The sequence below is a fragment of the Macrotis lagotis genome, chromosome 5 (assembly GCF_037893015.1).
Source record: "Macrotis lagotis isolate mMagLag1 chromosome 5, bilby.v1.9.chrom.fasta, whole genome shotgun sequence".
NCBI lineage: Eukaryota > Metazoa > Chordata > Mammalia > Peramelemorphia > Peramelidae > Macrotis > Macrotis lagotis.
Genome location: NC_133662.1, coordinates 27,589,243 through 27,615,308, shown reverse-complemented (window position 1 = coordinate 27,615,308; position 26,066 = coordinate 27,589,243). Strand labels below are relative to the sequence as shown.

General features: G+C 36.9%; 1 protein-coding gene across 1 annotated transcript in view; it reads right to left on the bottom strand.

Annotated features, from left to right (window-relative positions):
* CD2AP (CD2 associated protein) overlaps positions 1–26,066 on the bottom strand; it is a 146,960-nt gene that overhangs the window by 93,439 nt on the left and 27,455 nt on the right. The window contains exon 3 of the mRNA XM_074189995.1: positions 5,640–5,793. Within this exon, the coding sequence (XP_074046096.1) occupies positions 5,640–5,793 (154 nt within the window). The remainder of the gene's footprint in view (positions 1–5,639; positions 5,794–26,066) is intronic.

Genomic DNA, 26,066 nt, shown 5'->3' with positions numbered 1-26,066 from the left:
AGGAGATATTTGCTAAATAAATGAAAGTAATTAGGAGATCACAATATATTTGTTTGGTTTGTAAACTTATAAAAAAGAATCAAATTCACTAGTTTTCATAGTCATTACATTTTTTCATTAGATTTTTTAAATTGACTTCTTAAATATTCTTTATATTTAATATGACAAAAAGAATAGTCCTTAAGGCTATTTATAGTGCAGTTTGGAAGGAAATTTGTTATATTTTATTTGGGGATTATTTCTTCATATTATTTGCAAATGTGAAAATACCAAATATACTCTTCTAGACCATAAAATAGTAATATGGTATATTGATTTTTTTTCAATACAGTATTTAAATGTCATCACATACCTTTTTTGATTCTTTTCATAGGCCTTTGGCATATTAGCAGTGGGTGATAGGGATTATCTTCATTTTCCATAACTGAAAGCTCAAAGAGGTTAAAAGGTCAAATGAGTGACCTTTAAAAGCTCCCAGATTAGTGCTTCTCTTCTTAAATAACACAGTACCTTAACCTTTTTTATGAAATGTATGTATTTGACTGGGAAATAGACCCATTCTCAAAATGTTTTTAAATGTGTAAAGTAAAACATATATGATTACAAAAGAAGCCAGTTAAATTGAAATACAGTTAGCAAGATAGTTTTCAAAATTGTGATATAGTTGTAAATGCTTTTATTGCTTCATTAAATAGCAAGAAAATATGTTTAAAATAGATATGTCAAAATTAAATTTTATTTTTAAAGGCATCAGTAGGAAAGTTATTGTTTCTTAGCTGCAAATAAGACTATTAAACTGGTGGCCTTTGACAAGGCAACCATCATATTAAATCAATTCAATTTTAGTTTTTTATTTGACAGTTACAAATGTTTAAATTCCCAAACAAATGGAATTAAAACTTCCAATATTTGCTTTACATGACTGCAGTAATTTCAAAGTAGTGATGAGTGTAGGTGTTATTCTAAGATCAGCAAAGGGTGTAGTGTGATATCTGTGATTTCTCTTGAGGCCAAAGTTGTTGCTGCAGTGGTTTGTGTACTTTCATAATTGAAGAAAATGATACCAAATTTCAGTTATAGGTTAGTGAAAATAAAGATATTCTTGTTACTCTTAGATTTCTTAGGGTTTTTACCCTTTCTCTAAACAGTTGATTGAATTTTCTTTTTTTAACTTTATTTTTATTAAAGATATTATTTGAGTTTTACAATTTTCCCCCAATCTTACTTCCCCCCCCCCCCCAACCCCCATGGAAAGCAGGCTGTCAGTCTTTACTTTGTTTCCATGTTGTACCTTGATCCAAATTGGCTGTGATGTGAGAGAAATCTTATCCTTAAAGAAGGGACAGGAAGTCTAAGAGGTAACAAGATCAGACAATAAGATATCTGTTTTTTTTTTCCCTAAATTAATGGGAATAGTCCTTGAACTTTGTTCAAACTCCACATCTTATTTTGAATACAGATGACACTCTCCTTTGCAGACAGCCCAAAATTGTTCCCGATTGTTGCACTGATGGAATGAGTGAGTCCTTCAAGGTTGATCATCACTCCCATGTTGCTGTTAGGGTATACAGTGTTTTTCTGGTTCTGCTCATCTCACTCAGCATCAGTTCATGCAACTCCCTCCTGGCATCCCTGAAATCCCATCCCTCCTGGTTTCTAATAGAACAATAGTGTTCTATGACATACATATACCACAGTTTGCTAAACCATTCCCCAATTGAAGGACATTCATTTGATTTCCAATTCTTTGCCACCACAAACAGGGCTGCTATAAATATTTTTGTACAAGTAATGTTTTTACCCTTTTCATCATCTCTTCAGGATATAGACCCAGTAGTGGTATTGCTGGGTCAAAGGGTATGTACATTTTTGTTGCCCTTTGGGTATAGCTCCAAATAGCTCTCCAGAAGGATTTGATGAGTTCACAGTTCTATCAACAGTTTAATAGTGTTCCAGATTTCCAACAACCCTTCCAACAATGATCATTATCCTTTCTGATCATATTGGCCAATCTGAGAGGTGTGAGGTGGTACCTCAGAGAAGCTTTAATTTGCATTTCTCTAATAATTAATGATTTAGAGCATTTTATTGTATGGCTATAGATTGCTTTGATCTCCTCATCTGTAAATTGCCTTTGCATATCCTTTGACCATTTGTCAATTGGGGAATGGCTTTTTGTTTTAAAAACATGACAGTTCTCTGTATATTTTAGAAATGAGTCCTTTGTCAGACTCATTAGTTGTAAAGATTGTTTTCCAGTTTAGTACATTTCTTTTGATCTTGGTTATAGTGGTTTTATCTGTGCAAAAGCTTTTTAATTTAATGTAATCGAAATCATCTAATTGGTTTTTGGTGATGTTACCCAACTCTTCCTTAGTCATAAACTGATCCCCTTTCTATAGATCTAACAGGTAAACTAGTCCTTGATCTTCTAATTTGCTTATAGTATTGTTTTTTATATCTAAGTCCTGTAACCATTTGGATCTTATCTTGGTAAAGGGTGTTAGGTGTTGGTCTAATCTAAGTTTCTTCCATATTAACTTCCAATTATCCCAACAGTTTTTATCAAAGAGGGAGTTTTTATCCCAATGGCTGGACTCCTTGGGTTTATCAAAGAGCAGATTTCTATAATCACCTCCTGCTTTTACACCTAGTCTATTCCACTGGTCCACCACTCTATTTCTTAGCCAATACCAAAGAGTTTTGATGACTGATGCTTTATAATATAATTTTAGACTGGGCAGGGCTAAGCCACCTTCTTTTGTGTTTTTTTTTTTCATTAAGCTCCTGGCAGTTCTTGACTTTTTATTTCTCCCTATGAATTTAATTACATTTTTTTTACTCATTAATTTTTTGTAATTTTGATTGGTAGGGAACTAAACAGATAGTTTAGTTTTGGTAGAATTGTCATTTTTATTATATTAGCTCTACCTATCCATGAGCGGTTGATATTTGCCCAGTTATTTAAATCTGATTTAATTTGTGTGAGTAGTGTTTTATAATTGTTTTCAAAAAAATTATGAGTCTGTCTTGGCAAATAGACTCCCAAATATTTTATATTGTCTGAGGTTACTTTAAATGGGATTTCTCTTTCTAGGTCTTCCTGCTGTATCTTGCTAGACATATATAGAGAAGTTGAGGATTTATGATGGTTTATTTTATAACCTGCAACTTTGCTAAAATTGCTAATTGTTTCCAGTAGTTTTTTAGATGATTTCTTGGGATTCTCTAGCCAGACCATCATGTCATCTGCAAAGAGTGAGAGTTTTGTCTCTTTCTTCCAAATGCTAATTTCTTCAATTTCTTTTTCTTCTCTAATTGCTGCTGCTAACATTTCTAATACAATATTAAATAGTAGTGGTGATAATGGGCATCCTTGTTTCGCCCCTGATCTTATTGGGAATGCCTCTAGCCTCTCCCCATTGAATATAATGCTTGTTGATGGTTTCAGATAGATACTGCTAATTATTTTAAGGAACAGTTCATTTATTCCTACACTCTGTAGTGTTTTTAATAGGAATGGATGCTGTATTTTGTCAAAAGCTTTTTTCAGCATCTATTGATATGATCATATGATTTCTGATAGGTTTGTTGTTGATATAATTGAGTATACTAACAGTTTTCTTAATATTGAACCAACCCTGCATTCCTGGAATAAATCCTAATTGATCATAACGTATTATCCTAGTGATAACTTGTTTTAATCATTTTGCTTAAATTTTATTTAGGATTTTTGCATCTATATTCATCAGGGAAATAAGTCTATAATTTTCTTTCTCTGTTTTAACTCTTCCTTGTTTAGGTAACAGCACCTTATTGGTTTCGTAGAAAGAGTTAGGCAGAGTTCCATCTTTCCCTATTTTTCCAAAGAGTTTATATAGAATTGGAACCAATTGTTCCTTAAATGTTTGGTAGAATTCACTTGTGAATCCATCAGGCCCTGGAGATTTTTTCTTAGGCAGTTTAGTAATGGCTTGTTGTATTTCTTTTTCTGAGATAGTGTTGTTTAGGTATTTAATCTCTTCCTTATTTAACCTGGGCAGCTTATATTTTTGTAAATATTCATCCATTTCCCTTAGATTATCAAATTTATTAGCATAGAGTTGGGCAAAATAATTTCGAATTATTACTTTAATTTCCTTCTCATTGGTGGTGAGTTCACCTTTTTCCATTTATGATACTAACAATTTGGTTTTCTTCCTTTTTTTTATCAAATTGACCAGAGGTTTATCAATTTTATTGGTTTAGAATGCCTACTAGATGAAAATATTCATCAATGTAGGCAATGTTCATCTTTAAAGAATTAAATTTATTACTCTTACTTCAGAAGGCATAATTTACTTAGCAAAATTCTTTGTCAACATCCTTATCATCTGTATCAGTTTTCAAGTAAAGATGAAAAAAGTATATTAAGAATTTTCTTTCAAGAGCACACAGTGCTTCCTAGATTTGGGAGGGAAATGAATTATCCCACTGCATAGATTTTATTAAATTTCTTTAGATGACTGTGAGTTTTTTATGAAAGTACTCAATGGACCTTCTAGCCAGATCTTTTTAACAAATTATCCAAGCAGATTCAATGTTTATCTAGGTAAAAGTTTGTGACTAGAATTTGTATAAAGTCTATAAAGTTTCTATAAGAGTAGGCAAAGGATGGGGCAGCTGGGTGGCGCAGTGAATAGAGCACCGGCCCTGGAGTCAGGAGTACCTGAGTTCAAATCCGGCCTCAGACACTTAATAATTACCTGGCTGTGTGCTCTTGCGCAAGCCACTTAATCCCATTGCCTTGCCAAAAAAAAAATCCTTAAAAAAAAAGAGAGGGGGGGAAAAAGAGTAGGCAAAGAAGGAGGAAGGCAGGAGGAGGCTGGGTTGAATCCTCTCAGATTAATGAATAACCAAAAAAACATTATTAATTGCCTAATACATGGAAATGCACTAGCTAGGCAGAACCTGAGGCAGATGCAAAGATCAATATATGGCAGCTCTCAAGAAATTCAGAGTAGTTGGGAGAATTTTTTTTCTGGTTTAGATCATAACCTATTATTTCAGCAGTCTAGAAAATTTGCTTCATTCACAAAGGTTTGATAATTCCTCTCTAATTTATAATCTTTGATCTGGGGCATTGAAAAATTGTCACTTGCTCAAAACCATGCAAGTAACATAGATCAGAAGCAGGTTATCAACAGAGACATGCCTGACTCTAAGAATAATGACCCATCAGAATAAGCTACTGACTTTCATCATCATTCATCATCATATAGCAATTTAGGTGGAGAGTCTTTATATTAAAGTAGGTAGAATAATATTGTTGTTATTGTTACTAATAGAATATTATTGTTGTTACTCTTTTAGAGATGAATAAACTAGGGAATCAGAAACTTGCCTAAAGTCACAGCAGTGGTGTCAGGAATTATAATCCCAAAATCAGTTTTCCTACCAACACACACTAAACCAAATGCAATCACTATAAAACATAGGAAATCACTTCTAAATGTATAAATCAGGTTAAAAACTGATAGCTCTGAACAACAAATGATTCATGTGTTATTCTTAAACATAAAGGAATAATATGAATGCTGCTCTCTTAAATCACTGACATTATTTAAAGAGGTTAGAAGAATAAGAAAACTTTTACATACTCTTTTTAGAACTTTTGGTTAGGGGATGTGGTTGAATTCCTCCTGCTGGAAGTCCATAAGTGCTTATGCGTTGTACAAGATTGGCTACATTACCAGGCTTATCTCTTTTGAAAGGAAAATTTTCTTCCTTGGACTCAATCTCCCTCTTAATTTCCTACAGAGAGGAAAAAATATAAAGAATAAAGCAAAGTTAAGTCCTCAAGAATTTAAATTATTAAATTCTCTAATACAAAATCAAATCACAGTATTTGTTATTGGTTATATGAAAAGTATTTTTTAAGCCACAAATCTATGCAGAAGAGACTTAACAGAATATCAAGAAATGCCTCAAACAAGTTCCCAGAATTTCAGTGAGAGAAGAGAGATTATTATAATGGGTAGAGGATTATGTGAATGGTAAATAGTCAAAGACTAGTGCTTGAATGAAAAGTGTGAACAGAATTCATATAACCTCTGATAACTACCTTATTATGCTTCTTTTCTTCAACTTCAAATTTCTTTCACTTCATCTTCTCCAATTAATCTTCTATTTTACACACTACCCTGAATTCCAGTTGCAATACCAAAAGAGCAGATGACTATTTAATATTTTGTTTTTCACATTGCCACAATAAAGTGAAATCAAGCTCATTTTCTAACTATTATATTCATGTTATCTGATATTCCTAGGTATCATTTAAATTCTTAAAAGGAGAGACGTTTTGAAGGTACTGGGAACTGTGGTGTTTCAAAAGCAACATCTAAAGATTTTAAAAACTAAGCTCAACTTCAGAACTCATCAAGAATAAGAAAAATATTTGCACTTAAGAAAAAGTTATTAACATGATAAACTAATAAAATAAAATAGAGAAAACATGCTAAATCAAGACAGTTTGAAAGACATTCTGAAGTTATTTTATTTTTTCAATTACTTGTAAAGAAAGTTTTCAATGTTCATCTTTTTGTAAACTTTTGAGTTCCACATTTTCAGCTTCCTTTCCTTCCCTTTCCCACCCCATGACAGAGAGTAATCTAGTATAGACTATACATAAATGATCATGTTTAACATATTTCCACATAAGTTATGATGTGAAAGAATCAAAACTAAAGGGGAAAAAAACTATGAGAGAAAGAAAAAAAATAAAACAAACTTTAAAAAAGTAAAAAAAAAAATAAAACAAGTTTTAAAAAAGGAAAACTATTGTTTTTAGTCTGCATTTAGATTCCATAGATTTTTCTCTGGATATGGATAGCATTTTCCATCACAAGTCTTTTAGAATTGTCTTTGGTGGGGGACAGAGTCAAAAATGGGAAAGGGCAGAGACTTTCACAAGCTCTCCCCCAAACCACTCCAAATATCTTTAAATAACAACTTTAATCAAATTCTAGAGTAACAGATCTCATAAAAAGACTGAGTGAAACAATTTTCTAGCCCAAGACAACTTGGAAGATCCATGGGAAATATCTGCTGTACCAGGGTACAATAGTACAGCCCAGTGCTGCAGCACGGCCCAGGTTGTGCTGGAATAAGTCAGCTCCAGTCATCCATGAACAAATCATGGGGTGCCTGGGTCCATGACAGCAACAGTGGTTTCCAGACCTCTCAGTCCAGGGATTGCCAAGGATAACTTGGAATTTCAGAGGGAAAACTCTGTAGCACCAGAGTAAAAACAGAGCCTAATTGAGAACAGGTCTCAGCACAGATCTAACTCCAGAAGACCAGGAGGCAGCCTAGGAGTCCCTAGCAATGGCTTCCCAATACTTAAGTCCATTCATGGTAAGAGGCTTAGGGGAGATTCCAGAGCTCTCTTTGCTATCACTGAGGCAGGGCTTTGTAGCTTCAGGCATACTCTGATCTTGAGTTGCAGTCTGGGGCCCCAGTCTCAGGAAAAGGACAGAAGGACAACAGAGATCACTGCCTGTAGCACAGCAAGGACCCTCTTCACAGTTCTAGGGCAGAGGAGAGTGTAAGTGGTCATCCACAGACCAGAGCACAGACTAGGAGAGCAGTCATAGCCTTTGATAAGATCTTGGAGGAATTAAGAACTTATTGGTCCCTGGGAGGTATCCCTGAAAACAGTTGCAAAAATCCTCAAAAGCTTGGGATAGTGCATCCTCCACCCTAAAAAGGAGAGCCCCATTTTTTAAAAAAATTTTATTTATTTAAGGACATGGGGTCAAGTGACTTGCCCAAGGTCACACAGCTAAGCAATTATTAAGTGTCTGAGGCTGAATTCAAACTCAAGTTCTGCTGATTCCAGGGCTAGTGCTCTATTCACTGAGCCAATTAGCTACCCCACCCCCAGCCCTATCTTAACAAAGAATTAAAACAAAGGCACAGTCTGTGGAAATGAACAAACAACCAAAGAAAAACCATAGACAATTACTTTGGTCCTAAGAAGGATCAAAACGCATACTCAGGACAAAACAAAGTCGAAGTTTTTGAATTCAAAGTCTCTAATAAAAATTGGTCTTGGGTTAAGGAAGAGCTCAAAAAAGATTTAGAAAATCAAGTAAGGGAGGTAGAGGAAAAAAATTGGGGAAAGAAATGAGAGCGATGTGGGAAAATCATAAAAAGCACATCAGCAGCCTGGTGAAGGAGTTAAAGAAAAAATACTGAAGATAATAACATCTTAAAAATCATTTTCGGTCAAATGGGGGGGGGGGCACATATGGTCATTCACAGACCAGGAAGGATGACAGAGCCTCACACACTGAGATCCTTGTGGGAGTGTCCCAGGAGGGATGACAGAGCCTCACACACTGAGATCCTTATGGGAGTGTCCCAAAAGCTCAGGAAGCACCCCAAAACCAGGCCCAGGCTGGGAAAATGAGCAAACAGACAAAAAAGAGGAAGAGCATTGAGAAATATTTTGCATGAGCGCAAGAAGGATCAAAATACTCAATCTGAAGATGAGGAAGCACAAGCTCCTGCATCTAAAGACTCCAAGTAAAAAATAGAAATTGGGCTCAGAATATGACAGAGCTCAAAAAAGACTTTGAAAATCAAATAAGGAGTTAGGAAAAAAACTGGGAAATGAAAGGAGTGAGATGCAGGAAAAACATGAAAAGGAATCAGCAGCCTAGTCAAGGAAATCCAAAAAAATGTTGAAGAAAATAGCATGCTAAAAACCAGCTTATGTCAAATGGATAAAACAGTTCAAAAAGTTGTTGAGGAGAAGAATGCTTTAAAAAGCAAAATTCGCCAGATGGAAAAAGATAACAAAACTCTCGGAGGAAAACAAATCCTTCAGAGAAAGAATGGAACTCATGGAGTGTAATGAATTTACGAGAAACCAGGATTCATTACTTCAAAACCAAAAACATGAAAAATTAGAAGAAAATGTGAAACATCTCATTGAAAAACAACTGATATGGAAAACAGACTTAGGAAAGATAATTTTAAAATTATTGGAATACCTGAAAGTCATAATCAGGAAAAGAGCCTTGACATCATTTTCAAAGGATTACTACAGGAAAATTGCCCTGATATTCTAGAAGCAGAGGGCAAAATAGAAATGGAGAGAATCCACCAGTCTCCCCCACTCCCCCCAAGAAAGAAATCCAAAAAACCAACCCCTAGGAATATTATAGCCAAATTCCAGAACTCCCAAGTCAAAGAGAAAATATTACAAGCAGCCAGAAGGACACAGTTCAAATATCGTGGAGCTGCAGTCAGGATCACACAGGACTTAGCAGCCACTACATTAAAAGCTCATAGGGGGGCCTTCCAGCCAAGATGGCGGAGAGAAGACAGGCACACTTCTAAAGTCTCCTGATCTCTTCCCCATCTATCACATGAAACAAACCTCTTAAAAGAAATCCAATCCAGAAAACCCAGAAAGAAAAGCCAGGAGAAAGAACAGCTACCTGAGGATTTGTCTCCAGTAGCAGCCTTGGACGAAACAGGGCGGGTGAGTCTGGGCTCCAAGGGAGGATTGGCACCGAATCAGCCAGATTAACAGCTGAATTGGAACCAGGAGTCTGAGGGCCTGAGAGCTGGACCTGCAGGATCAGCAGTGGGGCTGGATGGAAGGGGCTTGGGTCAACGTGGAAGCAGAGGCGCTGGTGTTGGTGCTGTCCCCCTGGAGCTTGGGGACCAGGCTGGGGGAAGTATTCTGGTGCAGGACTACGGAAGACACCATCCCTAGGCTTCTTGGATCTGAGAAACTCTGAGGGCATGCCTCCATTGCACAGAGGCCTCTCCTCAAACAAAGGCAAATTACTTCTGCCTCAGGCCCAGGTGAGTGAGAAGAACCAGCACAGCTGAGGAATGACCTCAGGCCAAGGTAAAGCCCACCATTAATTGAAGGCAAAAGAATTCAATAGTTTCAACTCCTGTCTTCCAGCAAAGGGAGAAGGCCTCCCAACCAAGGTCACAGACACTCCAGAGAGGGCAACCAGCACCTCTTACTGGCCAGGCAAAGAAACTGCACTCAGTAAAGCCTTCAGCGATCTCAAGCCCAGGGGAAGCAGCCCCCCCCCCAACGCAAGGTCTTAGCATAATGAAGAAGGGTCAGCGTAAAGGTGGATCCATAGAAAAATTCCTGGAAGGGAAAAATGGAAAGACCCCAACTCAGAGAGACCTGGAACCTCTGAGGAGAATACAATCTGGTCTCTAGCACAGAAAGACTTCCTTGAAGAAATAAGGAAGAAGCTTAAAATTTTGGGAGAGACAATACCTTAGACAAACACAAAAGGAGAATAAATCTCTCAGATCATCAATTGGACAATTACAAAATGAGAATAATGCTCTCAGATCCTCAAATGAGCAAATGCAAAAAGAAATTAATTCTCTCAAAACCTCAGTTGGTCAAATGGAAAGCTCTTTCAAAAGTAGAATTGACCAATTGGAAAAGGAGTTGCAAAAGGGTAATGAAGAAAATTCCTAGCCTCCCCAAAATAAGAGTCTACAGAAACTAATGACTCCATGAGACAGCAAGAGTCAGTTAAACAAAATCAAAAAATAGAAAAAATAGAAGTAAATGTAAAATACCTCATAAACAAAACCAAAAACCTCGAGAATAGATCGAGGACGGGCAACCTGAAAATTATAGGACTTCCTGAAAACATTGAAGAGAAAAAAAGCCTGGACTTAATATTACAGGATCTAGTGATGGAAAACTGCCCTGACATCATCGAATCGGAGGGCAAAGTAGTTATTGAAAGAGTACATCAATCCCCACCAGAAAAAGATCCTAAAATGAAAACACCAAGGAATGTTGTGGCCAAACTGCAGAACTATCAGATAAAAGAGAAAATCCTGCAAGCAGCCAGAAAGAAACAATTTAAATATCAAGGAGCCACAGTAAGGATCACGCAGGACCTGGCTGCATCAACTTTAAGGGATCAAAGGGCCCTGAACAAGATATTTCGAAGACCACAGGAGCTTGGAATGCAGCCAAGAATCTACTTTCCTGCAAAGCTGAGCCTTCTCTTCCAGGGAAAAAGATGGACATTTAACGAAATGGAAGAATTCCAAAAATTTTGGATGAAAAGACCAGAGCCAAACAGAAAATCTGGACATCAAACAGGAGGTTCAAGAGACAAATGAAAAGGTAAAAAAAAAAAAAAAAAGTGGGGGTGGTAAAAGGGAAAAAAAATGCAATGCAGTAAGTTGAAACTGGCTAAACCCCAGGATGGTGGTAAAAAAAATATTCTCATAAACCTTGAAAAATATAACTCTAACAGAAAGAATACACCTAGCCAGAAATGATGGACATTCATGACCTATCCATGAGACTACTATCTAATGGGATGTAACTGGCTTTAACCCCATTTGGGAGAAAGACTCTAATAACTCTCAAGAATTTTGACTCTATTCGACAGAATGCACAGAACTAGAAGGGACAGATACTCAGAATTTTCTATGACTTAGAAAGAAGGATCTAAAAAAAAAACACTACCACCCTAAAAAGGGGGACAGGAAAGAGACAGGAGGAGGGAGGGGATTGAATGGGGTAAATCTCATTACAAGAAGAGGTACAAAAAACCTATGGTAATAGTAGGGAAGAAGGGAGCAGAGGAGAAACACCTGAAGCTTCTTCTCATCAGACTTGGCTTAAAGTCAACCTACACATACTCAATTAACTTATAAAACATCTAACCTTTCAAGTATTAAAAAGGGAAAAGGGGAGGGGGATAGAGAAAGGGAATGGGAGTGGGGGAAATAAGGGGAAATAATAAAAGGAAGGAAAGGGGAAAGAAAGGGGAGGGTGTGATAAAGGAGGGCAAACACACTGAAGGGAGTGGTTTACAGGGAAAAAAAGACTGGGGAATATGGATAAAAGGAGGGGAAAGGGGGAAAAATACAAACAGAGGGAAGATAGCACAGAGGGCAATAAAGAATTAGTAATCATAACCTTGAATGTGAATGGGATGAACTCTCCCTTAAAACGCAAGCAAATAGCAGAGTGGATTAAAAACCAGAATCCTACAATATGCTGCTTACAAGAAACTCATTTGAAGCAGAGAGATATATATAGAGTAAAGGTAAAAGGTTGGAGAAAAATATATTTTGCTTCAGCTGAAGTAAAAAAAAGCAGGCGTAGCAAGCCTAATCTCAGACAAAGCAGCAGCAAAAATACATAGCTTTAAAAGTGATAAGGAAGGAAACTTTATCCTCCTAAAAGGTACCATAGACAATAAAGTCATTTCAATATTGAATATATATGCACCCAGTGGGACAGCACCCAAATTCATAGAGGAGAAGCTGAAAGAATTACAGGAAGACATAGACAGCAAAACTCTACTAGTGGGAGACCTCAACCTCCTGCTATCAGATCTAGATAAATCAAATCATAAAACAAACAAGAAAGAAATTAGGGAGGTAAATAGATTGTTAGAAAAATTAGATATGGTAGACTTATGGAGGAAACTGAATGGGGATAGGAATGAATATACCTTTTTCTCTGCAGTACATGGAACTTATACAAAAATTGACCATGCACTAGGACATAAAAACCTAATGATCAACTGCAGAAAGGCAGATCTTTCTCAGATCACAATGCAATAAAAGTTATATGCAATACTGGGAGGAGATACAGACCCAGAACAAATTGGAAACTGAATAACCTCATTTTAAAAAATGAGTGGACCAAAAAACAAATTATAGAAAGAATTAACCATTTTATCCTGGATAATGATAATAATGAAACAACATACCAAAACCTATGGGATTCATTCAAAGCAAATCTCAGGGGATATATTATAGCTCTAAATGCTTATATGAATAAATTGGAGAAAGAGGAAATCAATGAACTAAACATGCAACTAAAAAAATTAGAGAAAGAACAAATAAAAAATCCCCAAATACCAAATTAGAAATTCTAAAAATTAAAGGAGAAATTAATAAAATTGAAAGCAAAAAAACTATTGAAATAATAAATAAAACCAAAAGTTGGTATTATGAAAAAAACAATAAAATTGATAAACCTCTGGTCAATTTGATTAAAAAAAAGAAAGAAGAAAACCAAATTGCTAGTATTATAAATGAAAAGGTGAACTCACCACCAATGAGGAGGAAATTAAAGTAATAATTTGAAATTATTTTGCCCAGCTTTATGACAATAAATTTGATAATCTAAGGGAAATGGATGTATATTTACAAAAATGTAAGTTTCCCAGGTTAAATGAAGAAGAGATTAAATACCTGAACAACCCTATCTCAGAAAAAGAAATTCAAATAGCCATTATTGAACTCCCTAAAAAAAACTCCAGGGCCTGATGGATTCACAAGTGAATTCTACCAAACATTTAAGGAACAATTGGTTCCAATCCTATATAAACACTTTGGAAGAATAGGGAAAGATGGAACTCTGTCTAACTCTTTCTACGAAACCAATATGGTACTGTTACCTAAACCAGGAAGAGTTAAAACAGAGAAAGAAAATTATAGACCTATCTCCCTGATGAATACAGATGCAAAAATCTTAAATAAAATCTTAGCAAAACGATTACAACAAGTCATCACTAGGATATTACATTATGATCAAGTAGGATTTATTCCAGGAATGCAGGGCTGGTTCAATATAAGGAAAATTGTTAGTATACTCAATTATATCAACAAAAAACCTATCAGGAATCATATGATCATATCAATAGATGCTGAAAAAGCTTTTGACAAAACACAGCATCCATTCCTATTAAAAACACTACAGAGTGTAGGAATAAATGAACTGTTCCTTAAAATAATTAGCAGTATCTATCTGAAACCATCAACAAGCATTATATTCAATGGGGAGAGGCTAGAGGCATTCCCAATAAGATCAGGGGTGAAACAAGGGTGCCCATTATCACCACTACTATTCAATATTGTATTAGAAATGTTAGCATCAGCAATTAGAGAAGAAAAAGAAATTAAAGGAATTAGAATTGGGAAGGAAGAGACAAAACTCTCACTCGTTGCAGATGACATTATGGTCTACCTAGAGAATCCCAAAAAATCATCTAAAAAACTACTGGAAACAATTAGCAATTTTAGCAAAGTTGCAGGTTATAAAATAAACCCTCATAAATCCTCAACTTTTCTATATATATCTAGCAAGAAACAGCAGGAAGAGCTAGAAAGAAAAATCTCATTCAAAGTAACCTCAGACAATATAAAATATTTGGGAGTCTATTTGCCAAGACAGACTCACAATCTTTTTGAAAACAATTATAAAACACTACTCACACAAATTAAATTAGATTTAAATAACTGGGCAAATGTCAATTGCTCATGGATAGGTAGAGCTAATATAATAAAAATGACAATTCTACTAAAACTAAACTATCTGTTTAGTGCCCTACCAATCAAAATTACAAAAAATTACTTTAACGAGTAAAAAAAAATTGTGCAAGTAAATTCATAGGGAGAAATAAAAAGTCAAGAATTGCCAGGAGCTTAATGAAAAAAAGTGCAAAAGAAGGTGGCTTAGCCCTACCGGATCTAAAATTATATTATAAAGCATTAGTCATCAAAACTGTTTGATATTAGCTAAGAAACAGAGTGATGGACCAGTGGAATAGACTAGGTGTAAAAGCAGGAGATGATTATAGTAATCTGCTCTTTGATAAACCCAAAGAGTCTGGCCATTGGGATAAAAACTCCCTCTTTGATAAAAATTGCTGGGAAAATTGGAAGTTATTATGGAAGAAACTTAGATTAGACCAACACCTCACACCCTTTACCAAGATAAGATCGAAATGGTTACAGGACATAGACATAAAAAGCAATACTAAATCAAGGACTAGTCTACCTGTCAGATCTATGGAAAGGGGAGCAGTTTATGACTAAGGAAGAGTTGGAGAACATCACCAAAAACCAATTAGATGATTTCGATTACATTAAATTAAAAAGCTTTTGCACAGATAAAACCAATGTAACCAAGATCAAAAGAAATGTAGTAAATTGGGTAAAGATCTTTACAACTAATGATTCTGACAAAGGACTCATTTCTAAAATATACAGAGAACTGAGTCATGTTTTTAAAACAAAAAGCCATTTCCCAATTGACAAATGGTCAACGGATATGCAAAGGCAATTTACAGATGAGGAGATCAAAGTAATCCATAGCCATATGAAAAATTGCTCTAAATCATTAATTATTAGAGAAATGCAAATCAAAGCTTCTCTGAGGTATCACTTCACAACTCAGACTGTCCAATATGACCAGAAAAGAGAATGTTCATTGTTGGAAGGAATGTGGGAAATCTGGGACACTATTACACTGTTGTTGGAGCTGTGAACTTATCCAATCCTTCTGGAGAGCTATTTGGAACTATGCCCAAAGAGCAACAAAAATGTACATAACCTTTGCCCCAGCAATACCACTACTGGGTCTATACCCTGAAGAGATGAGGAAAAAGGGTAAAAACATTACTTGTACAAAAATATTTATAGCAACCCTGTTTGTGGTGGCAAAGAATTGGAAATCCAGTAAATGTCCTTCAATTGGTGAATGGCTTAGCAAACTGTGGTATATGTATGTCATGGAACACTATTGCTCTATTAGAAAGGAGGGCTGGGAATTCAGGGAAGCCTGGAGGGATTTGCATGAACTGATGCCGAGTGAGATGAGCAGAACCAGAAAAACAATGTATACCCTAACAGCAACATGGGAGTTATGATCAACCTTGAAGGACTTGCTCATTCCATCAGTGCAACAATCGGGAGCAATTTGGGGCTGTCTGCAAAGGAGAGTGCCATCTGTATCCAGTTAAGGAGCTGTGGAGTTTGAACAAAGTTCAAGGACTATTCCCTTTAATTTAGGAAGAAACATATATCTTATTGTCTGATCTTGTTACCTCTTAGACTTCTCTTTAAGGATATGATTTCTCTTTCATCACACCCAATTTGGATCAAGGTACAACATGGAAACAAAGTAAAGACTGACAGAGTGCATTCTGTAGGGGGGAGGGGGACGGAAGCAAGATTGGGGGGGGGGAATGTAAAACTCAAATAATATCTTGAATAAAAATAAATTTAAATTAAAAAAAGAAAGAAAGAAAAAAAAGCTCATAGGGCTTGGAATATAATATACCAGAAGGCAAAAGAGCTTAGAATGCAACTGAGAATCAACTACCCAGCAAGGCTGAATGTCCTCTTCCAGGGAAAAAGATGGACTTTCAATGAACCAGGGGAATTTCAAATGTTCCTGTTGGAATGGCCAGAGCTGAACAGAAGGTCTGATTTTCAGATACAGGACTCAGGTGAAGCATGGAGATTGAAGGAGAGCGGGACTTGATGATGAACTCCATGTATTCCTGCATAGAAAAATGACACTGATAATACTCATATGAACCCTCTCAGTTAATAGAGCAGGTAGAGGGAGCCTTTATAGTTGAAGCACAGGAGAAAGCTGAATATGAAGATAAAATATGGTATAAAAATGGAGTCAATAGAAAAAAAGGGAAATGTAATGGGAGAAAGAAAAAGGAGAGGGGGAATAGGCCAAGATATCTCATATAATAAGTTTTTTTCTTTGTTAACAATGAGCTATTGCAATGATATGGAACAGTTGAAGGCAAGGGGGAATGAGGGAATCTTCGCTCTCATCAGAGGTGGTTAGGAGAGGAAACAGCATATATACTCAATGGGCATAGGCATCTGGAGTAAGAAGAAAAGGGGGGGGGACAGGGGGAAGGGGGAGATGTGAGTGATGGAGGAGAGGATGGACCATGAGTGGAGAGTGGTCAGATATAACACATTTTCCTTTTTACTTCTTGCAAGGGGCTGGGATTGGAAGGCCTGTCCGGGACCATAGGGCCAGGTGGATGCTGGGCCTAATGGGTGGTATGGGGGCTCAGGGCCTCTTGGCCCCAGGACCAGGGATCTGTCTGCTGTGCCAGTCAGATACCCTACAGCAGAGTCAGAGTAAAAGGAGAGAGAAATATATAGTACATGGTAGTGGAGAAATACAAAAGGAGGGAATTGCAATCAGCAATGGCAATGGTGGAAAAATATGGAAGTAAATTTTGTGATGGTCTTACTATAAAGAATGTGATCCACTCGTGACAGAGTTGTTGGTGTTGGAACAAAGACTCAAGCACATTTTTTATTATTATTATTTGGAGGGGGGTGCAGGGCAAATGGGGCTGGGTGGCCTGCCTGGAGCTGCATAGCAGGGTAATCGTTGAGTGTCTAAGGCTGGATTTGGACCCGGGTGCTCCTGGCTCAAGGGCCAATGCTCTATTCGCCACACAGCCACCCCTACTATTATTACTATTTTATTTTATTTTGGTTCTTTTTTTTCTTTTTTTGGTTTTTGCAGGGCAATGGGGTTGGGGTGGCTTGCATGGCACGTGGCTGGGTGATTGTTGGGTGTATGGGGCCAGATATGGGGTCAGGAGAACCTGAGCTGGGGGATGGGCTGGGGCTCCGTCCATTGCGCCACCTGGCCATATCTACAATTATTACTATTATTTTTTAATTTTAATTTTTTCTCTCCCCTTTACTTTATCACTCAAGCGAGTCTATATTTTCTGTGTGGGGGTGTATTCTGTTTACTCTTAAACAAGAATATTTTATTAATGTATTAAAAAACATTATTTGTACCAAAAGAATAAATAAATATTTTTAAAAATGTATTAAGACAGGGCAGCTAGGTGGCTCAGTGGATAGAGCACTAGCCTTGGAGTCAGGAGGACCTAAGTCCAAATCTGACTTCAGACACTTAATAATTACCTAGCTGTGTGGGCTTGGGCAAGCCACTTAGCCCCATTGCCTTGTAAAATCCAAAAATAAAAAAGTATTAAGAAAACACTCAACATCTGGTAAGGTCAGCAAAGGATCAGACCCTAGATCAAAGCAACAATAACAAACTCAAGGCATGTTCCAATGCAATGAAGATCAAGATTATCAAATACAAACACCATCATGCTCCACTTTCCATTCCAAGACTACACAAGTGTGTCAGAAATTTGAAGGTTCCTATTAGGGAGGTAAAGAAACCAACAGGTCCTGAAATCAGTAGAATCAAAATCCTGTCAGTTCCATAAAGTTCTCTGACCATAAACATATCATAAGGAACAATTCAAAATTTAAGTTCATTCTTCTCTCTAAATCTCAACAGGAAACAAAGTCAGTCTGTGTTTCAAGAGACTTTTCCAAAAGTCAGAGAACAGTTCGATCTCCTACATTCCAACTGGAGTCTATCATGGCCCCAAAAGGGAGACAGTCAACTTCTGGTGGAAATTCTGCAGAGACAGGGGGTCTGAGGCCTACACGCTCTGAGGCCTGCCCTCATTCTAGGTCACTAGGCAACTAAGGAAGAATTGAAGGGCAAAAGGACCTGTGATTTTCTTAATTTAGGCAGTTCTAAATTGCCTCTACCAATGCAAGTCTTTTGGCAACTTAAGAGAGCTGTGCAAAATAATGACTGGTTAGTGATATTATAACTGAATGAAAGGACATGAATCCAGGTCTTCTAAAGTCCAAGGCCAGCTCTCAATACCCTAAGCCATGATGTTTTTTCACTCCTCCTAAAGAAATCAAAGATTTCATTAAAGTTTTATATCTGCCAAAACACACTGTTATAAAATTGTATTTGGCTTGAAATTCACTAAACTTACATCTTCCAAGGAAAATGCTACTCTAACTATGCCCAGTCTAGCTTATGTTTGAGGTTTGGTTTTTTTGTTTCTAAATAACATTTAAAAAAAACCCTTAAGACTTTTTATTTATTCCTATAAATTTTATCTCAGTAAAATTGGCTCAGTGTTCTAGCTCAAAAATCAGCAAACATTTTTTGTGAATAACCATTTTAAGGGTAAGGCTTCATGGGCCAAAAGGAAAAGTCAATGATATCACATAGGTACAGTCAGTTCTATTATAACACCTATTTCAAAAACATGAAGGTATTCAAATGGAATATCTATATTAGGGAACTCACTAATCATAATTCAAATTTTAAGTTTGCTTTGACTCCATTTGTTCCTAAAGAAGCAGCTTAAATGCAGAAAATTGTACCACTTAATTCACAAACTGAATCCACAGGCAAATTTCAGGTCTCTGTCAAAGTAAAGTGTCATATTTATTGCAGTTCTAATGCTGTAGTAGCTAAGGGGAGAGAAGGTCTGATCTGAACTACTATCACCCCATATTTATTGCAGTTCTAATGCTGTAGTAGCTAAGGGGAGAGAAGGTCTGATCTGAACTATCACCCAATCACCCAACTAACTTGCAGCCAGAAGTTACAACTTTCTCAACAAGAGCATGACTTGTAAGAGACTTTGTTAAAGTCTAATCATGAGAATCCAGATAAAGACAAAACAACCAGAGGTCATGGATGCTACCAGTACACTGTCACTACTTAATCCTTGTAATTATATATTTCTTTACCATTTAATATGTGCAAAAACTATGTCATATTTTCCCTAAAAACTCTAATTTCTAAGTTATTTTGCATAGGAAAGTGCTTTTAGGAAATGTATATTTTCTACTAAAGGAGAAAAAGAAAAAAGTCCACAAAATTTTTATTGATTGAATTCAAGATATATGTTCATCTATTAATATTGATCTATAAAGATTTTATGAATTTTATTTAATTTCTGAAAATGTCATACTATCAAATACTGATAATTCATAAGCATATGATTTTAATTTTTTCATTTCTTGGAAGACATTATGGTGGTTGTTCAACATTTTCGGTTATGTCAGAATCTTTGTAATCCCATTTGGGGTTTTTGTGACAAAGATATTAGAGTAGCTTGCCATTTTCTCATTTTATAGATGAGGAACAGAAGGCAAACAGTGTTAAATGACTTGAGCAGGGTCATACTGCAATTATTTGATGCTGGATGTGAACTTAACTTCCAAGACTTCAGACCTAGCCCTCTACACATTCATTGCACAACCTAGCAAGATAGTTACAGAAGTCATGCAGAAAATTATGAGAGAATTACAAATGTAGAAAGTTTAATTTTTAATGCTGTTAAATCTCAGAATCTTGTTAAGGGTGTGGAAGACTCTTTGCTCTTGAGATGTAAATTTGACTCCTATTGTTTCATTGCTTAGTGTAAAATCTGTATCTGGTCTCCTCATTTCCAACCCCTAGCCTTCAACCTTCTACTTGGTTTCAGTCACATAAGGGGGAAGGATTTTCCATTTTGCCCTCAGAGCTCAGGGAAGGAGCAAGGTTATAAAACATGCGCTAGACCTCAGCCGAAAGCTGGTCCAATCTCTCACCCAGTCAGTTCTCCCTGACTGTCCTGCTTCTCTTTATCTGCTTCTCTGTCTCTGTCTCCCAGGCAACTGCCCAGCCTTTTGATATTCAACCTGTCCTAAAGTGTTGTTGATCCTCCAAGGGGAGTATTTACTATTTACTTTGCTATATTATATAATAAAATTCTGAACAGTTTTATATTCCCAGACAGCACATGAATTCCTTAATCTTTCAGTAACCCTTGTTTCTCGGTTATCCCAAAAATCCCAACAGCTACAGAACTATATTAAATTCTTCTCTTGATAGCTGTCTTTTCGCATGTTATTCATTACACTGCAGATTAATGACTTCCAAGTGAAGATTAGATGAAAGTAGATAAATTTCACAGCAAAATTGATTATGAAATGTGAAAATGTCTTCTGTACCTGCATCAGTATCCAAAACATTACGCTAGACCTGTAGTTTGAGCTCAGAAAATAAATTGGCTGCACATTTATGTGGTTAGAACAAATCTTGCTTCTACTTTTAACTTTAGACATCAAGTGTTACCAAGAAAAGTGTTATAAAGAAGGTCAATATTACTTGTAATTCAAACTGCTACCAAGGTTTTTACTGCAGCATATAAGCAATATTTTGCTTAGAAATTTTAGGTTTTATTCATCAAAAAACATTATTAAGCCATTCAGTGTTCAACAACAGTGGTTCAGGGTAGTTCTTGTTCAACAAAATATTCATCTCAGCCCCAAACAATAAAAATATAAAACTTTTTTTCTCTTCTTCGTTTGATAGAAGGAGTATGCACTGATAGTTTTTAAAAAGTCACAACAGAATTATATGTACAATGTTCAGTCACTTATCCAACTACCAAACTTTATAGTACAAAAGCAACCATAAACAAAATTTAAAAGGATAATAAATAAAATTATTAATGGAAATTGAAAGTTTCTGTTTATATAATTCTCAAGTCAATGATATCCCTGAAAGACCAAGAGTAAAAAAAGAGAGAGAGGAGTACCCTGAACATTCTATTTCAAGAAATCACAGATGATAATTTCCTGGATCTGTAAGAACTACAGAGGAAAATAGAGTTAAAAAAAAAATCAAACAATCATTTCCAGAAAAATCATATTCAAAGAAACCTAGAAAGGAAAAATGTATTTAGAGACAAAGAAAAGAATGTAGCATAATGTTTTCCTTCTATAAATCACTATCTTCAAAACATCTTTTTTCCTAGCCCTAACCTCTTTATTGACCTCTTGATTCTGCAATTGCTTATGTCATCTGAAAATGTCCCAAAGACATGTTAAATTCATTATGTTTAAAACTGATCTCCAAATCTTTCCTCCAAAACACTTCCCTCTTCCTAATTTCCCTAATACTATTAGTCATAGCACTACCATCCTCCCAGGAATAAAGTTCATATTATAGATTCCATCTTGGACTCTTCACCCCTTATATCTACTCTGTTAATAAATCTTGTCAATTCTACCTTTGCAACATCTCTTGTATATAAAACCACCTTTTTCCCTTGGATAGTCTCATTTTCATGCAGGTGGCTCTCATCACCTACTGCAACAGCCTTCTGGTTGACCTAGCTGTGTCAAGTTTCTCCCCACTTCCAGCATATTATCCACTCAGCTGTCAAAAAGATAGTCCTAAAAAGTGAAAATCTGTTCTTATCACCCTATAATAATTAAACTTCAGACATCCCCTATTACCCTCTGGATCAAATATAAAACATTCTGTTTGCCTTTTTATAACTGGTCCCTTCCTAACTTCCTAGAGTTCTTAAATCTAACTCCTCTCCTTTTACATATTCTGTGATCTAGTGATAATGTCCTCTTTGCTATTGCTCCCACAAGTTACTCTCATACAGCTCCCAGTTCCCAACTACTGGCTGGCGCTCAAGTTTGCAATACACTCCCTTATCTCCATTTTCTACTTTTCCTAATTTTCTTGGAGTCTGAGATAAAAAAGTCTCTCTAAAAGCCTTTCCCAGTGTTCTTTGTTTGTGCCTTCTGGGACTTTTTGTTTTTTTAGATTTTTCAAGGCAATGGAGTTAAGTGGCTTACCCAAGGCCACACAGCTATGTAATTATTAAGTGTCTGAAGTCAGATTTGAACCCAGGTACTCCAGACTCCAAGGCCGGTACTCTATCCACTACGCCACCTAGCCTCCCTGGGATTTTCTCCAATTTAATTTTAAATACCTTATTTAAATATCTTATTTGCAAATATTTGTTTACAAGCTATCTCCCTCAATTAGATAACTAAACTCTTTGAGATCTGAGGAAGTTTTTGTCTTTCTCTGTATCCACAGAGCTCACCACAATGGCAGAATCACAAAATAAATTTGAAATACTGATTGAGTTAACTTGCATAGAAATATAAAAAGCAATTTTAATTATGATAAATTTCTAATTTACTTGATAAAAGGGCTATCCACAAATCTATGAGATTTTTTTAACTTCTTTTAGTATATTTTGTACATGTCCACAGTATGGATCCATTCTTTCCTGTGGGCAACAACTTATGATTTAACTGGGAAAGGGAATTCCAGAGGAGCAAACTCCTCCTACCAATCCAAGTCTCTTCAATTTGTTATGTTAGAGAACTGCCTCAAGTTCAGAAACATGAATAACTTGTTTAAGATCACCCAATTACACACAAATAAAAACAGATTTAAATAATTCGGCAAACATCAACTGCTCATGGATAGGGCAAGCTAATATAATAAAAATGACAATTCTACCAAAACAAACTACTTTTTTAGTGCCCTACCAATCAAAATTCCAAAATATATAAGTAAATTCATATGGAAAAATAAAAAGTCAAGATTTCCAGAGACTCCATGAAAAAAAGTACGAAAGAAGGTGACTTAGTCTTACCAGATCTAAAATTATATTAGAAAGCATCAGTCATCAAAACTGTCTGGTCTTGGCCAAGAAATAAGAGCGCTGGATCGGGGAATGCATTGGGTGCAATATCAGGAAATGACTACAGTAATCTGCTGTTTGAAAAAACCAAAGAGTTCGGCTATTGGGATAAAAACTCTCTTCAGTAAAAAACAGTTGGGAAAATTGGAAATTAGTATGGCAGAAATTTGGATTAGACCAGCACCTCACATCCTATACCAAGATAAGATCAAAATGGATACAGGATTTAGACATAAAAAACAATTATTATAAGCAAACTAGGAGATCAAGGAATAGTTTACCTGTCAGATCTATGGAAAGGGAAGGAGTTTATGACCAAGGAAGAGATCAAGAACATCATTAAAAACAAACTAGGCACTTCCGGCCAAGATGGCAGAGAGAAGACAGGTGCAGTTCTAAAGTCTCCTGATCTCTTCCCCATCTATCACATGAAACAAACCTCTTAAAAGAAATCCGAACCAGGAAACCCAGAAAGAAAAGGCAGGAGAGGAAAATCTACCTCAGGATTTGTTTCCCTCAGCAGCCTTCACTGAGTACCTGCAGGTGAGTCTGAGCTCCGAGGGAAGGTCAGCCCGGGATCAGCCAGACCAACAGCTGAATCGGATCCGGGAGTCTGAGGGCCCGAGAGCCAGAATTACTGGATCAGCAGTGGGGCTGGATGAAGGGGGCTTGGGTCCCCAGGGAAGCAGAGGCGCTGGTGTTGGTGCTGTCCCCCTGGAGCTTGGGGAAGGGGCTGCGGGGAGAGGTCTGGTACAGGACAGCTGCAGACACCATCCCAGGGCTCCTTGGGTCTGAGAAACTCTGAGCTGACGCCTCCATTGCACTGAGGCCTCCTACCAAACAAATGCAAATTACTTCTGCCTCAGGAACAGGTGTGTGAGGAAAAGAACCAGACCAGCTGAGGAATCACCTCAGGCCAGGGTAAAGCCCACCATTGATGAAGGCAAAAGAATTCAATAGCTCCAATTCCCTCCCTCAAGCAAAGGGAGAAGGCCTAGCAACCAAGGTCACACACACTCCAGAGAGGGCAACCAGCACCTCCTACTGGCCAGCCAGAGAAACTGCATTCAGTAAAGCCTTTAGAGATCCCAAGCCCAGGGGAACCAGCCCCACCCAACACAAGGTCTTAGCATAATGAAGAAGGGTCAGCATAAAGGTGGATCCATAGAAAAATTCCTGGAAGGGAAAGACCCCAACCCAGAGAGACCTGGAACATCTGAGGAGAATACAATCTGGTCTCCAGCACTTAAAGACTTCCTTGAAGAAATAAGGAAGGAGTTTAAAAATCAACTGGAAAATTTGGGGGAGACAATTAATACCTTGCAACAAGAAAACAAAACCTCAGAAAGTAGAATTGGACAATTACAAAATGAGAATAATGCTCTCAGATCCTCAAATGAGCAAATGCAAAAAGAAATTAATTCTCTCAAAACCTCAATTGGTCAAATGGAAAGCTCTTTCAAAAGTAGAATCGACCAATTGGAAAAGGAGTTGCAGAAGGGTAATGAAGAAAATTCCTCACCCCCCAAAAATAAGAGTCTACAGAAACTAATGACTCCATGAGACAGCAAGAGTCAGTTAAACAAAATCAAAAAATAGAAAAAATAGAAGTAAATGTAAAATACCTCATAAACAAAACCACTGACTTCGAGAATAGATCGAGAATGGGCAACCTGAAAATTATAGGACTTCCTGGAAACATTGAAGAGAAAAAAAGCCTGGACTTAATACTACAGGATCTAGTGATGGAAAACTGCCCTGACATCATCGAATCGGAGGGCAAAGTAGTTATTGAAAGAGTACATCAATCCCCACCAGAAAAAGATCCTAAAATGAAAACACCAAGGAATGTTGTGGCCAAACTGCAGAACTATCAGATAAAAGAGAAAATCCTGCAAGCAGCCAGAAAGAAACAATTTAAATATCAAGGAGCCACAGTAAGGATCACGCAGGACCTGGCTGCATCAACTTTAAGGGATCAAAGGGCCTTGAACAAGATATTTCAAAGAGCACAGGAGCTTGGAATGCAGCCAAGAATCTGCTTTCCTGCAAAGCTGAGCCTTCTCTTCCAGGGAAAAAGATGGACATTTAACGAAATGGAAGAATTCCAAAAATTTTGGATGAAAAGACCAGAGCTAAACAGAAAATCTGGATATCAAACAGGAGGTTCAAGAGACACATGAAAAGGTAAAGGGGGGGGGGGGGCAGTAAAAAAAAATAAATGCAATCCAGCAAGTTGAAACTGGCTATATCCCAGCATGGGGGGGGGGGGGGGGGGGAGACTCTCATAAATCCTGAGAAATGTAACTCTAACAGAGAGAATATAACTAGCCAGAAATGATGGACATCCATGACCTATCTATGAGACTGATATCTAATGGGATGTAACTGGCTTTAACTCCACTGGGGAGAAAGACTCTAATAACTCTCAGGAAGTTTGACTCTATTCAACAGAATATACTGAACTAGAAGGGACAGACACTCAGAATTTTGTATGACTTATATAGAATGATCTAAAAAATAAAACTACCTCCCTAAAAAGGGGGGCAGGAAAGAGACGGGAGGAGGGAGGGGATTGAATGGGACAAATCTCATTACACTAAGAGGTACAAAAAACCTATGGTAATAGAGGGGAAGAAGGGAGTAGAGGAGAAACACCTGAAGCTTCTTTTCATCAGACTTGGCTTAAAGTCAACCTACACATACTCAGTTAACTTATAAAACATCTAAACTTTCAAGAATTAAAAGGGGAAAAGGGAAGGGGAGTGGAGGAAATAAGGGGAAATAACAAAAGGAAGGGAAGGGAACAGGGAAAGGGGAAAGAAAGGGGATGATGTGATATAGGAGGGCAAACACACTGAAGGGGGT